The sequence below is a fragment of the Ceratosolen solmsi genome, unplaced genomic scaffold (assembly GCF_000503995.2).
Source record: "Ceratosolen solmsi marchali unplaced genomic scaffold, CerSol_1.0 scaffold108, whole genome shotgun sequence".
Taxonomy (NCBI): Eukaryota; Metazoa; Arthropoda; class Insecta; order Hymenoptera; family Agaonidae; genus Ceratosolen; species Ceratosolen solmsi.
Window position 1 is genome coordinate 112,497 of NW_011948461.1, and position 18,134 is coordinate 130,630.

The 18,134-nt window shown below is 27.0% G+C and overlaps 1 protein-coding gene across 1 annotated transcript in view; it reads left to right on the plus strand.

The window, feature by feature from the left end:
- Positions 1 to 53: 53 nt before the first annotated feature.
- Positions 54 to 18,134, plus strand: part of Setd3 (SET domain containing 3) — a gene marked incomplete at its 5' end in the record, with an annotated part of 27,165 nt that continues 9,084 nt past the window's right edge. The window contains 5 exons of the mRNA XM_011505521.1: positions 54 to 90; positions 8,725 to 9,216; positions 13,191 to 13,314; positions 14,047 to 14,161; positions 17,041 to 17,193. Coding sequence (XP_011503823.1) covers positions 54 to 90; positions 8,725 to 9,216; positions 13,191 to 13,314; positions 14,047 to 14,161; positions 17,041 to 17,193 — 921 coding nt within the window. The remainder of the gene's footprint in view (positions 91 to 8,724; positions 9,217 to 13,190; positions 13,315 to 14,046; positions 14,162 to 17,040; positions 17,194 to 18,134) is intronic.

Genomic DNA, 18,134 nt, shown 5'->3' on the forward strand with positions numbered 1-18,134 from the left:
ATATTGTAATTAAAATGGGGGAAAAAAATTGTAATAAAAAACGTGATTTTTCAAATCAAATTAATCTAGAATGTGAAAAGCTGTTTCATAGTATGTAAATGTTTAAATTTGTATCTAATAAAAATTATATCTCTGAACATTTATAAAAGATATTATAACAATAACAAAATATTAATCATAATTACTTATAAATATTATCATTCATTTACTAAAGTATTTATTAAAATTAAATATAGTTTATTTTCAATTAATAATTCAACTTCAATATAAATATTGAGTGAAAATTGCATAACATATAAAAAATAATGTATAAAAAATTTACTATGTATTATATATATTCATATATATATGAATTTAAAATTACACAACAGTTATTCAATGTTAAAGAATTTCAAACAAAAATTGATAAATTAAAAATTAATATTGCTGTGTATAGAATTTGTTGTGTTACTTATTTCAGAAGTATAGAAACGATCAAATTCTTATAGATATTATAAATTATAAATTAACGTCTTTTTTATTGAGACATAAAAGTTCTTTTCAAATTTATAGTTAATGAAATTCTAGTAGAAAGAAATTATAGAAATTTAATATATTTGAGAGAGATATTTATAAAATTATTCTTTAATTTTATTTTATAAATATATTTCAAACATACAATTCATAATTCTTAATTTTAAGTAGTTTTATAAATTTCATTTAAATATAAATAAATACACATTATTAAGAAAATTACAGATCAATTTTTATTTAATCAATAAGTTCAATAATAACTGTATATTTAAAATACTTCTTTCTTATTTATAATAAATATCAAACTTAATTAACAACTGTTATACCAGTCATTACATTTTTGTTTTTCTACTTATTGTTAAACTGTGTTTAATTATATACATTTTTTATATACATGAAATCAATAATATCATTCAAAACATTATTGTTTAAATAAATTCTGACGAGACTATAAACAAAATTTCTTTTAAATCTTGTAATTGGTAAATTATTTTCTTATATAATTTTACATGTTTTTTAAATCACGGATAGTTTTATATGAAATTATTTTTAATTTTGCATATTTATGTAGTCTTGTAGATGATTCCAATAAATAATCAAACAAATAAAGATTTGCACAAAATTTGCTCATCTTATTTAGCATCTAGTACCTTATTACTATAAATTGTTGTTCTTAATCTATCTTTACTTTAAATTGCTGTTCTTAATACTTTGATGATATCTTTGATGATATTTTGCTTCTACAATCTTGTTTAACATACTTTTTACAAAAACTATATTTATGAAATTATATTTGTTGAGTAATCATTTTATAGTTATCATATACACACTTATTTCAATACATAGTGATATTAATTTATATATATATTTAGATTATATGTCTTTTACAAATAATATAATTGTTTATAAAGCCTACAAGTGAAAAATGAATATATAGTTCAATGGTGTAATATTAGATTGTTTTTTAAATATAGTAATTTTCCATTAAATCTAAATATCAAGACTGTCAGTTGTCACAATTATACATATGTTATGCAATTAAATATGTCATTTCATATTTGCAATAGTATTCATAACTCATAACTCCAGAAGAATGTATGACATCGGATGGATCTTTTATTTCTCAGATAATAAAATTAAATAAAAATTAAAAATTATAAATTTTCTATATTCAAACAAAATTGCATATTTTTCTATTTATAAAATAACATCAATATCATTTCTTTTTTTGTAATAAACTCATGTTTTGCATTAGCATAAATATGTTAACAACTTTATTAATTTTCAATTCTATTTTCATTAATAAAAAATAATTTGATATTTTTTAATAATAGTAATTAACTTCTGCAAAAATCATATAATATATAAATTTCTTATCATTTATTTTCATATTCATAATATATATAATAAGTTCTTTGATTTTAAAGGTTTAGTTTATGGCTAGAACTACTAATACAATAGTTCATTGAATTAGTCTCTCGACAGGATAACTTTAAAGGAAATAATAAGTGGAAGGGCTAAAACATATTATATATAATGTAATTTTAGTAAAATCAATGTTTATTATTTAGTAAATTATTATAATGATATTGCACTTTTGTGGAGAGAGAAGATTATTCTATTGTAGTAATGACAGTGTTTTCTTGCTTTCTTGATTATCGTAGATTCTATGGATATGACTGAGTATCTTGAAGTTGAGGTAGTGTTGATGTTATAAATCTCAGCCGGTGTACTCAATCATGCTCAAGAGGTAGCATAAGAAGATGATGTTTGAATTAAGTATGCTTGATGTATGAATAACTATACTTGATATGGTGTAAGCTGTTTAATGAAATTTATTGAGTAATCAATTGTGTCTTTAATTATTTATGGGGGCAGTAGAAAGGGCTAGTCACAGGTAAGAGTCATAAATGATAAACCTTCGAGCTCGTGAAGGACTTAATGAAATGTATTTGTAGTCGATCTATTGTTGTCTGGCCTTGACAATGTACTTGACGTATTGCGTCACTTGTGTCGACTATTTAAGGGAATGCACGATGACGAAGTATTAATTCGAGAGAGCGTGCTCTATCATCTGTCGACTGTTTAAGGGCCTGTACGGTTTCGAAGTGTTAGTTCGAGAGAGCGTAAGTTTGCCCGATCTATTCTTGCGAGCCTGTACAATTTCGAAGTGTTAGTTCGAGAAAGCGTAAGTTTGCCCGATCTATTCTTGCGGGGCTGTACGGGGTCGAAGCGTTGGTTCGACCGAGAGAGAGACCGTACAGAGACGAAGCGTTGGTTCAGCTGAGAAAGAACGTAAGTTTGCCCCACCTATTCTTGTGGGCCTGTACGGGGTCGAAGCGTTGGTTCGACCGAGAGAATATAAATTTCCAGAATTTATTATTGTGCGAGGTGTGACTAGCTTATTTATTAATATAAAAAATGTACCTTGCACCTGCAGACAAGGTGTGTTAGTTGCTGCGTAATTGATGTCCCCTTTGATTACTATTCCAACTGGCTTCACTTAAAACATTACTAAATCTGCCGATTTCCTTTTAATAATGCACACGTATATTATTTACTAAGCTGCCGAATTTATGGCCACATGTCGTCGTCATAGTATATACTAAACCACTGAGCGGCAATTACAATTTAGTGAGCGCGAAAAAGGATTACAATGAGCATCGCCACATGGCGAGCTGCCCTTAAATATACATGCAGCAGGATGCAACGCCAGCAACAGTGCCGCCGCTTATCGCTATACCGAAAACTTCTTAACTCCCCGAGCGCGCGTGCCGTGTGCCGTACAGCGCAGGTGACCTACTTTGTCTAAAATTCGTGGAAACTGCATCAATCCCGAACATGTTTATCAAAATTTCTAAATCTTGTCATAAATATTGAACATTTTTGAAATTATTAAAATATACGAAATTTAATAAATGAAAGACAAATTGCAACATATTTTTAGAATGAATAAAATTGAAATTTCACGATTTTTCATCATACTGTAATTCAGAAACAAGAGTTTTAATTTTGTTGTATGTAATTAATTATATTGTATCCTAATAAACGAATATAAAATGTAATTGTTTCTAAAAATCATTTGCATAAAATCTATTATTCTTCAAGTATAACCCTATTTTGCTTTTTAAAGTTAAAATACCACCTTGATGATTGTTCAGGATTGAAGCAATTTCTATGACCGCCGATTGTCGGCATCGCCGGCTTTTTAGACCTCAGATTTCTGTAAATACTTTGGACAAGAATTTTCGTATACTTGTGTTATGTTTTGGTTTCAAATGGCCCACGATGTTTATATGGTCTTCGACTTATAACATCGCCCGGAATTCTCTGAAGTTATTTCATCTTGTCTTTTTTCGTCGAATTCTCGGAACTCTTGGATTTTTCTTTCTACGCCTCATGTAAGATTCCAGTACAGCAACAGTGATGCCTTCTTGCCAGCTAAGTAAGCCGTCACGTGGATATATATGGCAAGCACGCGGCGTACCTCGCTCTCTTCCTGAACTTCTCTTGCTGCGAACCTCTTGCCGTGACCCGACCGCAGTGAACCGATCTAACAGTGAACCCTCTACCAGAAGAGGCCATGGCATTGGACTTCGCCTGCCCTCAGCAGGACCGCCATGGAACAGTCCGTAAGTGTCAGCAGAGCCGCTACGGAACGATCAAGCCTTCGGTTTCCGTGCGCGTATTCAACAGGCTTATAGTTTCATTCTGTATCAATCGGTCATCTGTTATTACCACCAGTGTATTTTCAAATCCATCTAGTATCAGTTTAATTTGTAACTACAAATTTTAGCCACATGCTTGGCAATCAGCCTAATACGTGAATTATCCCACTAGAAGTGCAAATAAAACATACACTAACAAGAAAACAACAAGAAAACAGTGAAGCCATCAAAATTGTAATCAATAAAGTGCGTCAGCCTATCAGTCATTCAGCACACCCTGTCAGTAGTTCATAAGGTACATTCATTTTATTATTTGTACAAGCTAGTCACCCACGTGCGAATACGTTTCATATAAAGTCTGCCAAAAAAGGTGACGCAATACGCTCTCTCAGGCTGACCAAGCTTGAGAACGTACGTTCACTCCAACAGTCGACACAGGTAACGCAATACGCTCTACCAAGCTGACCAAGCCAGAGAACGTACGTTCACCCCACTACAGTCGATACAGGTGGCGCATTACGCTCTCTCAGGCTGATCAAGCTAGAGAACGTACGTTCACCCAATACAATTTAATTGTATTCTCAAGGCCAGACTACAGTTTATCAAATAGTCTACTATAAATACGTTGTATCAAGTCCTTCCGTACTTGAAGGCTTATCATCTATCGTTCTTGCGTGTGACTAGCTTTCTAATAATTCCATACTCCCCTTGAAGTATGGTCGATTTGCGTGACAACTACCACAGAGACTTTGGTATTCTCTTCCATTTAAGTATAATTTACTCTTCCTGCTAAGCACTACTGATTACCGTTACCATCTTCCCATGCTTATCTCATGAGCATGGTCGACTAGTTATGCTGATCCTTACAACATCAGCACACACCCAACATTCAACATCTTTTGCTGACATCAATAACAGCAACGACATCTTCACGACTACAACAAAGTGAACCATGCATGTTATAAATGTAATGGTTAATAAATTATATGTTACAGAAGTTTGCACCTAATACACCTTCATATAACCCTTTCACTTGACTTCCACTCAAGGATCTGCTAGAACGGGGGGCAAATTGTTAAAGCTATAGAAACACTGGCAGTTCGAGCCAGAAAATAACATCACTTTCGAACAATGATTATTTGTCATCTTTCATATCTTAATAAAATATGCTATTCCCAAATGTTTAGGAAATAATTTTAAATTTTTAAAAATCATATTTTGGCTTCTATTCCTTTTATTGTGGAAAATATTTAAATATTTTACTGCAAATATATTGGAATATAAAAAATATGAATAATTTATAAAAGAAATTCACTCTCGTTTATAATTTCGGAATTATTCATTAGTAAAGAATATAATTAATATTTGAATTATTTTATTTTTGTATCTATGAAAGTGTTTACTGGTTTATTTTCTAGTCATTGTTATAATTTACAACTCCGCAATCGAATTTTTTGAAATATTAATTTATTAATAATTATAAATTTATTATTGTCTATAGACAATTCTAGTTACGTTATATTAATCATTGACATTATGTCCAAATGTCAGCAGAAAGATAAAGGAAATAAAAAACAAATATTCTATGGTATTTAAATAAGAATAATTTCAAATTGTTATTCAATAGTAAACCGAAGTATGTTATTATAAGAAGAAATTTAAATGAGTTACTTACAACATTTCTCTTTTTTATATATTTTTTTAGAATACATTAACATAAAAGAGTAATAAATATATTATATAATTTTGATTAAACTATTTCTTAATAAAAACAATAATCCATGAAATTTCGTATTCCGTTTTTAAATATCTATAAACAATTTCCTAACTTCATTAGGTGTAGAGAAGATTTTTTCAACATCCATCTTGTCTGTAACCAGATAAGAATCTGTTTTTTAATCTGTAAACCTTAAGTAAATATTATTTACTTATTAATATGACTCGACAATAGTTGTGTTATGGAATCCATGCAAAACATAGCTTTCTATTGTACAATTTTTAACTTTCAGTTAAACAAATGCTATAAGAGATGTGAGAAACTATTATAAATAGTATAGAATTAAACACATTCATGGCTCTATGGATTCTACATAATTTAATACAACTCAATAATTTGTTAATAACAAGTAAAATCATGATTTTATTGATTTTTAATTCATAGAATTATTATAATAATAAATAATAGCAACAATTTACTAATATTTTATTTTATAAATTCATTATAATTATATAAGTAATCGAGTTGATAATGCATTACAATATATTTTAACATTCAAAACTGTTAATTGTAATTAATTTGTTTTTTATTACACCCTGATTTTCATACAGCAAAAATATCCTGTATTTGCAATAGTAATGACTGTCTTACATTTATAATACTATCATTATATTTAGCATAACTTTAAAATAATTTAATATAAAATAGTTTATATCGCTCATCATTCTTAATATATAGAGCTTATATTATATATTATATATAAATATATAATATATAGAATTTAATAGTATCCTGTGTACATTGAGACATTCCGATTTTCTTCTGTAAAAAAATATTATCTAGTAACAAAAATTACTTTATCATTTATACTTCTTTCAGATATTACCACCTATAATGATTGCCTCAACCATTTTTTTAACATAATAATAAAATATATTTCTTGCAGTTAATCTATTTTTCTAACTTATAGTAATGAATATTCAATTTTTTTTAATAATTATATTAATGTAGCAGTATTAATAGATATTTGTTTCTAAAAAATGGTTTAATAAATTTTTCATACCTAATTGTTATTTGTTAACCGGTTATATGACTTATAGAAATCAATTAGACATTCAATTGTTCAACAAATATAAAACTTGCCTTACATGTTTCATATGTATTAAACACCATTTTTATGTTATTGCAATTTTTTTACATTTTTTTTTTTTATAAATATTAATGAAGATTAAGGCCAATAAAATACAAGTAACAAGTAATTTATTTGTAACAAAACTTTTGCTTCAAAATAGATTTTTATTAATATGTCAAAACAAAATTTCTAAACAGACCGCTTTTTATTAAATTACTTTAAATTGAATTTGTAAAAAATTTAATAACTTTTTTATCAATATTTTAGTAAAATAAAATCATTTATTTGAATTATCGAAGCGTCAGTTACATTACAGAAGACGTATATTATCTGATATTATCTGATATTGTTTATATGAAATCATTTTCGTTGGTATCTCATATAAAATAGTTTTAGCACTGATATTTCAGATAATAAAATATACAATTTATGAAATTAGGACACTGAAAAAACGACTAGCGAAAAGAAAAACGTTAACAATACGTAAACGTATTTTATTATTCTTTTACTGATGACAATCATATTTGCAATATGATTATCAAAGAAATTCTATTCATTTTTAAAAATATGTAATAGATATGTAAAATATAAATAATTAAATAAAATATTTACTAATTATAATAAGTTACCAATACTTCATTTATCTGTTATCACAATTAGGCTTTTCTCTTACAATGTGAATTACGGCAACAACAGCATAGCGTTAACGCAGAACTTTTATAATATATTCTTGAAGTGAAAAAAATTAGGTTATAATATATATAAAATTATTAATATCAGATCAGAATTTCCACTGAATTTTTAGAGAATTTATAAGTTATATCAAATAGAATTAACACTTAAAAATAACACCTCAGTATATATAGTTATAAATATTGCAAAACCTATATTTGCCGGGATATATTTATCAATAAATGTGTTATAATATATGTTCAATACTAATATATTGTGATTTCAGTAGTTATTTTTTATTTTTTATTAGTTTTTATTTATAAAACAATGAATAAAAATTGAAATTGAATCTACTTAGCTAATTTAGTAATTTTTTGCCATTGAATATCAAATTCATAGTAACTTCTGAAATAGTAATATAAATATATCATAAGATTTTATATTAAATCAAAAATTAATTTGATTCAGAAATTGCATAAATTCAGATAGACCCTAAATTTATAGCCTAAATTATCATTCTTTAAAAAATTAATAATTCGTATGAAATTAGTTATATTCTCATCATCTTTAATGTGATCGTTTTTTTTTGAAAAATATAATTTAATTATTAGATTTTTTTTTAATGTGCGTTTATAATTTTATACAGGTTTTAATTAATAAAAACAGAACAAAATGAAATAGAATTGAATATTCTGAAAAAGAAATTATTAATACAATTTTTATTTAATAATGATATTTTTATTTTATATGATATTTTTATTTAATAATAATGATAATTTTATAGGCTTATATATACATTATATTTTAGCAAAAGACTAGTTCAATGTTATATTCCATAATTTTAGATTTGCAAAAAGAAAAATAAGTGTGTTAGTTATAATTATTTTTTAAATACTCATTATTTATGAATGTATTTAAAAATTACTATGAAAAAATTATATTTTTTATATTTACTATTTATATTGTTATTGTAATGTTTAGAAAATTTCATCATTGATAATTTAAAATAATTTATGTTTTAGTTTGCAGTGATCCATCGTATTTAAATCGAATATGGGATAACTATTTAGAAATATCTAGTATTTTAGAAAAAATTAAAAAATTAGAAGAAACAGAAGTGAAATCTTTAGAAAGAATCGATGTAATTGAAGAATTTATCAGCTGGTTAAAACAACATGATGCTAAAATGTATGGTATAAGCATTTGTGAATTTCCTAATTATGATTTAGGATTAAAAGCTGAAATTGAGTTTAAAGAGAACGACATCATCCTTGAAATCCCAAGAAAGTTAATTTTTAATGTTCACACTGCGGCGTTTGAAATAAAAGATATTCAAAATGATATATTAATTAAAAATATGCCGTATATAGGCTTAGCAATCGCTCTTTTAATAGAAAAAAATAAAGAACAATCGAAGTGGAAACCTTATTTAAATATTCTCCCTAAGAATTACAATACAGTATTGTACATGAATATTAATGATATGATGGAGTTAAAAGACAGTCCGAATTTTGGTAACAAATTATTAGATAATGTTTAGTTTTAAGTATATTCAAAAGTATTATAAAAATTAAAGATAAACATTTTTCTTTTTACAAATTGAATTATTTTATTTAACTATAATAGAAAGGTCAATTTTAATTTTGTACTCATTCGATTTTAAGGGTTTAGTTTATGGCTCGAACTGTCAATTCAATAGTTCAGTGGATTAGTTTCTCGTCAGGATAACTTTAAAGGAAATAATGAGTGAAAAGGCTGAAAAATATTATGTATTTTAGTAAAACAATGTTTATTATTTGTTAATAATTATAATAATTATATTGCAATGTTGTTGAGAAAAGATTATTCTATTGTAGTAATGAGGGTGTGTTCTTGTAGTCTTGATTATCGTAGATTCTATGGATATGACTGTATCTCGAAGTTGAAGTTAGGCTGATGTTGTAAATATCAGCAGGTGTAGTCAATCATGCTCATGAGGTGTTTGAATCAAGTATGTTTGATATTTGGAATAACTATACTTGATATGGTGTAAGATGTTTAATGGAACTTGTTGAGTAATCAATTATGTCTTAAATTATTTATGGGAGCAGTAGAAAGACTAGTCACGTACAAGAGTAATTAATGATAAGCCTTCGTGCTCTTGAAGGACTTAATGAAATGTATTTGTAGTCGATTATTCATTATATTGTTGTCCGTCGATTGTGTCAGTTCCTAGTGGGCCTGTACAGGGTCGAAGCGTTAGTTCGACCGAGAGAACCAGAATTTATTCGTGTGCGAGGTGTGACTAGCTTATTTATTAATATAAAAAATGTACCTTGCACCTGCAGACAAGGTGTGTTAGTTGCTGCGTAATTGATGTCCCCTTTGATTACTATTCCAACTGGCTTCACTTAAAACATTACTAAATCTGCCGATTTCCTTTTAATAATGAACACGTATATTATTTACTAAGCTGCCGAATTTATGGCCACATGTCGTCGTCATAGTATATACTAAACCACTGAGCGGCAATTACAATTTAGTGAGCGCGAAAAAGGATTACAATGAGCATCGCCACATGGCGAGCTGCCCTTAAATATACATGCAGCAGGATGCAACGCCGGTAACAGTGCCGCCGCTTATCGCTATACCGAAAACTTCTTTGTGGCGTTAGAAAACGATGCTTCTAGAGGTTTCGTAGGCGTTCTTCCTTCGCGTGATCTTTTAGTATATTAGATTTCATGTCGTAAAACTTGCTCGGGTTTGTCGTGTTGCGTTTATAAACATTCGCCCGAGTCCGCGTCCTGATCCGAACGGGCGTGTGACCTCTTTTTCTAAAATTCGTGGAAACTGCATCGATCCCGAACAGTACTAATGTTATTACAAAATTGTGTATCTTAAAAATACCAATTATATATTGTATACAATTTCATTTTCATAAAAATATATAAACTAAGCAATAATATTAGAGCGTTTTGATAGTATTATTGTAATATATTGATTGATATAGAGAAATTAAAAATTTTAATTTAAATTTTGATTATATTAACATTGGTTTATATTTATTAGAAATGACTGTTATAAGTTTTTTTACTAATTGTAGTATGTGATATTTTGGGTAACTGATTTAAACGATTTAATATATTTATAGTCATTGAATAATAAAATTTCATCGTTCACTTTAGGTTAGATGGGTTAGGTGACTTTGAATGGTAAATACACTGAACTAAAATATCAAAGTATCATAAAAGATTTTGATGCACAGACTAAAGCGCGATTGTATAATTATATTTGTAGCTTAATTACTGAGTTTTAATATTTTATTTATGGCTTTTACTAATTATATTTGAAATACTTGTGACATTGTCAAATATTGCATCGTGTGTTTTTATATTTAGAAGTTATTTTATTCACTTTTATTGTAGTTTATTTTGTATATATTAGGCTATTCAATAGAGATAATTATGGTAGTTTAGTGTAAAAAAGAAGTGATTTAAACAAATAATATGATATTTTTTGGAAACAATTAATATTTAAATATTTAAATTAAAAATACATTTAAATATATTTAATCAGATAAGCCATATTCTCTCTCTCTCTCTCTCTCTCTCTATATATATATATATATATATATATATATTATTGCTACTTTTAACATAAATAATGTTTTATTCATAACTATAAAAAGGATAGCGAATAGATATTATCATTGGAGGCATTGATAACAGGCATTATAAGTTGATAAATTTCCAGTTTGTTAAATATATTGATAATTCAATAATATTGCAATATTTTGATACAAGAATTATTAGTTATAAGGTACTGAACAAGTACGAATCTGCAAATATAAATAATATTTTGTAAAAATATGACATAATATTTTTCAATCTAAAATATTAAAAGGAAATAATAGATATTGTTTGGGATTAAAGCAATTTGGAAGAAATCGTATAAAGGGGAAAGTATATCCTTGTGAATGCTTATATTTGTAAACATTGCTTCCACGAATTCTCTATTAGTCTACGCCTTATTGTTTATCGTTCTACAATATTTCGGCATAACAACAATTGAAAATTCTCGAACCTTCCAAGGCTGTGTCATTCTCGACTTCTCGAATTTTCTATAACCTCGTTCTGATGTCATCAAGACATTCGGCCTATCAACAAGCCCAAGCACTGCTAACAGCATTGCAAGCTGCCACGCTAATATTTAAGAGGAGCTCGCCGTTCACCGGTGCCCACTGTACCTTTACCAATTGTTCATATCTGTTATCGGTCATCAGTATTTCTCAATCAATCAGTTATCAGTTATTAACCACACAACTACTAAACTCCTCCACATACCAGTAAATTAATTATAATATACGCACGTGATTCCGCCAAACTCTGCATCTATTATAATATTCTATATAATAATCTAATAAGCCAACAGTGAAGCCATAAGGATTTATAACCATTTAAGTGCGCTATATCTAAGCAGACGCGAGTGCTAAGTGTAATTCAAAGGTGAATATTAAACTAGAGGCACACCACCAACACACTCATCACAGAATTAGGTGAGACAAATAAAATTACCGTGAAGTCAATTGAAAGGAAAACCATATATTAAAAGTGCAAGAACGCCAGTCTCGCACTGCTCTGTTAAGAACGGCCACAGGTGAAATATACTTCACGGCTATAACGGCAGATATTAGAACAAGGAGGTCCTGCGAACGGCAACAGGTGAAATATAGATCACGGCTCTAAGGGCAGGTATAAAAAACGAGGAGGTCCCGCGAACGGCCACATGTGAAATATACGTCACGGCTATAAGAGACAGAGATAAAATCCCAAGGTCCCACGAACGGCGACACGTGAAGTATACGTCACGGCTATAAGGGTAGATATTAGAACAAAGACGAGTCCCGCGAACGGCCAGAAGTGTAATATACGTTACAGCTATAAGGGCAGCTATTATAGCAAGGAGGTCCCGCGAACGGCCATAAGTGTATTATACGTTACTGCTATAAGGGCAGATATTGAAACGTTACGAACACGTGGCACTACTCAAAGAAGTACCAGAGATTTACATCTCCAACTGCTGTAGGTAGTGAATACCATCGCCACGTAAAAAAAAGCGAAAAAGGTCTCAGATTCCCAGCACCATCTTAGAATCTTATTCATTGTGTAGTCTGTAAATAAAGAGAAAAACCCAGATATGCTGTGTGTTAATATTAAATAAATGCGCCTTCCTCTTCCACTTGCCAGCAATCCTCCCACCAAACATCACAGGAAGGTTTTTTAGTCTGTTTCCAGACAGATATATTACTATTAATATAATACGAAGTATAACTTATAAAATATGAAAAAATCTTTATATAAATATTATTTTTAATTTTTTAAAGATCTTAAAACATTATTAGAATAAAATTGATGTTTACTAATTTATTCTGATTCACATAATATTTAATAATAACTGTATTAAAAAATATAATAAAACATTATTTCATTAAATAAAACTATTGTTTTAGATGCAGCATTAAAGCAATGCAGAAATATAGCAAGACAATATTCCTATTTTAATAAAATTTTTCAAAATTCTAAGAATTCAGTGTCTGAATTATTGAGAGATACATTTAGTTATGAAGAGTACCGGTAAGTTAATATTCTTAAAATACTTGTTCTAAAAATAGAAACTAATAAAACAGAAAATAAAGGAAGGAATGAGACTAATATATGGAGAAATCAGTATAGTAAAATCATGCATCTTATATCAACATATAATGTCATATGAAAAATTATATTAAGATGTTAATAGTAATTCAATACAAGGTTAAAAGATATAATGATAAATACTAATTTTAAAAAATTTAAAACATGTTTTATTTTTAAAAAATGTTATATTTTATATTTTTATACTATAAATTAAATTTTATGCAAAAAGTTGATATTTAGTTTTAAGTAATCGCATGAGAGTTTATAAAAAATCTTGCATTTAAATCATTGTTCTATTATATCTTAAAATTACTTTACTACCTACTTGGTTACCTACAATGTTAATACAAACAAGCTGCATCTATTTTACAATTTATATACATAATAAATTACAAACATTTCGTTTTTTATAATTATAAATAATTTATGTTATTTCTATATTTTAATAATTTAATCTTATATCAAATAAATAAAATAATATAAAAGCAATTTTTCATTAAATATATATTGTATGAATCTAAAAGAATTTGAAATAGTTTAAATCAAGTAAATGCATTACGAAGAGCTTAATTTTGACAAAATACTTTAAAATAAATTAATCAAAGATCAATGTAAGATTTTAAATAATGCAGGAGAGTATCACAATTAATTAAATATTTGAAAATATTATAGATGGGCAGTATCAACCGTTATGACTAGACAAAATATAATTCCAAGCGAAGACAATTTACAAATGATTCATAGCTTAATACCAATGTGGGATTTGTGTAATCATGAACATGGAAAAGTAGGTATTATTCTATTTTATTTCAATTAAAATTTTAAGAGTTTAATCTTTATAATGCAATTCAAAATATAAAATATCTATTTTTTAAGTATAATTTTAAATTGAGTTGATAATAAAAATAAATTTATATATATATATAATTCATATACCCTATATGTCTTTCTGTCCATCTATGTGGTTTGTTGTGCTATCAAGTAATACGAAAATATTTTTATTAATTTTATTCATTAAATTTTAATGAAAAAAGGAGAATTCAATTACATAAATTTCTGTATTTATTTCTAAATCTATAATAGACCCACTCAAATTTCCAGCTGTAGCTACCTATTCCCTGTGGATGTTATTATGTGCCCTATTAGTCATGTCACTGTCGCATTACCATTTGTTCTTAAAATACCTACAACCTTATGACTTATAGTTATAATTTCAAGAAATAGTTGAATATCAGAATTTTTTGCAGGTTCTTTATATTTTAGTTGCATATCAAGTCTCTCTCTCTCTCTCTCTCTCTCTCTCTCAATTAGTGTGCTTATTTTATATAAATTATATTCCCGGGGATAATAAAATAACACTCGTTACATATGGTTTTCGCATTTCCTTTTTGATTTTAATATCACATTATCTATAGATTATTCAAGTCCTTTTTAGAGCGTTAATAATAGTTTTATCAAGTCCGAAAATCATAGAAGGATTTTGGTAAAATGTAAATTTTTCTACCCTGAAAAACTAGTCAACAATGAATATAAAGTATTTTCATGGAATCAGATTTAATAAAGATTGCTTTATTTAAATACATTTTTTTCTTTCATGAAATCAACTCCATTTTTTATTTTATAAACATGATTACTAATACCAATGTTAAAACACAAAATTCAGAATTCAAGAACACATTAATATTTTTATTTTAGAAATTATCAAAATCAGCAGCCATTTTCTATTATATTATTCTATCAAAAAAAAATTTACTCTGGAATTGTATGATATACGACTTCAGCTATACTAAATAGTTCTACTGTATCTACTGTACTATCGCAAGCAATATTATGAAATAATCAGTCGTAGGTAATACTGTTTGCAATTAACGAACATGTTCCTAACAATTTGCAAATATTAGTTCCACTTTTCTTTAAAGTAATTTAATTTTTTTCAAATTTATGAATCAAATCCACTTCCCCATGATATAAATAAAATTTATTCATTCTCACTTCATCCAAGATAGATTCTACAAAATTAATTAAGTTTATTTACATCACTTTAAAAAATCTTATTTCCATTATTAGCGATTAACCGGCAGATAATTTGAGAAAATCCCAAATTTTCTTACCAAAAAATATATGACTAATATGTTACTATCATTTGTAAATTACTCGATATAAATAACGCAAGTATTTAGACAAAGTAATTATATATATTATAAGAAACGCGTTATATCGCTAACCACTAGCTTATAAATTGTGTAATGTTTGTAACTATTTTGAACTATAATCACTATATAAATTACTGCCAATTAATTATAAATTTAGGTAATATTTCAAGTTTTCTCCTAGATTTTCTATAATAAGTGTAATTCTCTTCTGATAACTTTCCGTTTACTTATTACCCTTTATATTAATCGACGGTATGTATTCCATTACTTAAAGTATTACTAATTATAAATATAATATATAATATCAGTTTGGCCTATGTAAATTATCATATGTATAACATATATAACAAGACCAGACGAAAAAGCTATGTTTTATCCTGTAATATTTAATGCAGAAATTAAACTGCCTTAAACATAAATATTTGTTAGTTATATAATTACTTCCAAAAAACTCTGTATATCTCGAAGTTTAAACCATTATATCTAATAATCCCAATATAGATTATCATGACTATACATAAAAACTCTCGGGCTCTATGTCAGAACATGCAATTCAAATATCTACTATAATGTTCTGCCTTTGTATCTTGGTTCTTATTTTAATATAATCAATGTTACAAGAAAAGTAACATCGATTATTTTGATATCTTTAGTTAGGATGGGTCTTCCATGTCCATCTATTTATATAAATTAGCATAATAAAATATTGTATTTAATATGCGGAACTACCGTTCAAATCATTTAATATAGTCCTTTATAGATAGAAAAACAGCTAAATTAGTTTACTAAAAATAGGTTGTTAAAATAGCTTTACTCCAGAATTTTACTATACAAAACAATTTACGATTAAAAGGCAGTAAGTTTAACCATGAAAATTTAATTACTTTATAATATTATTTGAGAATAACGAGAGTATTAGATTTTTAAATAAACATAATTAATTACAGTACAATTATAATAATTTGAATTATCTATTATTATTTTATATCGCATTGTTATTATGAGACATAATAGGGTTCGAGGAAAGAATATATATTAATTAATTGATAAGATAATCAACTGAAATTAAAAATATTTCACGTACTATATTAATTTTCTAAAAATAATGTCTGTAAATATCATTAGGTTTATATGACATAAAATATAAAAAAAAATTTATAACAACTTCATTCCCTTCATATCCGCTAAACGTGTTGAAACAATAATTTATACAATGCATTCTTAATTTGATAACTAGGTAAGTTTTCTATAATGTAATCTGTATTCTGTACATTCGAAAAACTAATCCCATCCTTCATTAATCAAGTAAATTCTTTAGGGTATCAACATGTGATTCCAAAAGAACTGAAATTGAAATTAATAGTGCAATATTACTAATTTCATGAAAATTTCTTAAGAACTTGTTCATAAGAAAGATAGTGTTTCTTATTACAATATTCAAATTTTACAAATATTTTTCACTTTAAATAATACGAAATTTAATTTCATCAAAATAAATAACTTTGGTTTTCAGATTACAACAAATTTTAATATGAATACTAATTGTTGCGAATGCTATGCAATGAAAAATTTTAAAATGGGTGATCAAATTTTTATACATTATGGATCTCAAAGTAATTCTGAATTTTTCATACATTCAGGTTTCGTTTATAACAACAATAAAAATGTAAGTTACATATTAAAATTTTATGAAACTAAAACTTATATTCATTTCTGAGAGTATATAAATATAGACTATGTACAATATATTTAAAAAATTCTTTATTTCAATAATCAAATGAAAGTCTTTAAGCAATGACTTACTGTTTTATTTAGCTTGACATTATGTTTATGAAAATTGGTCATGATTCTCTGTGCATCGTATTTTTAATGTGTTACTAAAACTGTATGTAAATGAAATGAAATTTGGTTTTATTGTTAATCGTACACTTAAGTTCTAAAAGCTCCGGACTTATAAAATAATTATGCTCCCTAACTAAACAATATAATATAATTGAAAATGAAAACATCTTTATTTTTTACATTAAAATTTTTCATTTTTATATATTGTATTAAATTTGAAATCTAAATTAAAGTAACAAAAAAAGTGTGACTATTATATTTTATAAATATAAGTAATGTTTACTAAAAAAAATGTAAAAATATCTGAGATATTAAAATATCGATGTTAATTAAAGATTACTCTGTTCGGAAATTAATTCCACAATTCAACTCGTCAGCCAAACGTGTAATAATTAACTTAGAACAATAAAACCCACTAGATGTTATGTGGGGTTGCCGGGCAAGTAAAGGGTGAATGCACTGATTAATAATTAACATAAGTCTTTATTATTTCTATTTATTTAAATTGATTTACAAAGGTGAATTACAAATGAACTTGGTTTTCTTAATAATCTTGTAGTGTTGAAATAAATTACCTATGTATAAAGCAGGTTATAATCTATTAAATATTATCACTGGAGGTTATGATTGCTGTGGTGCGTTAATTGAACGCGGCACTGTTGGCGGGTTTATTTCACACGTGTACAGTCGACTCTAGTGTTGGGCGTAAGAGCGCCAAATAGAGGTTATGCGAAGCTGTGCGCCACCTGTGGCGGGAACAGCTTA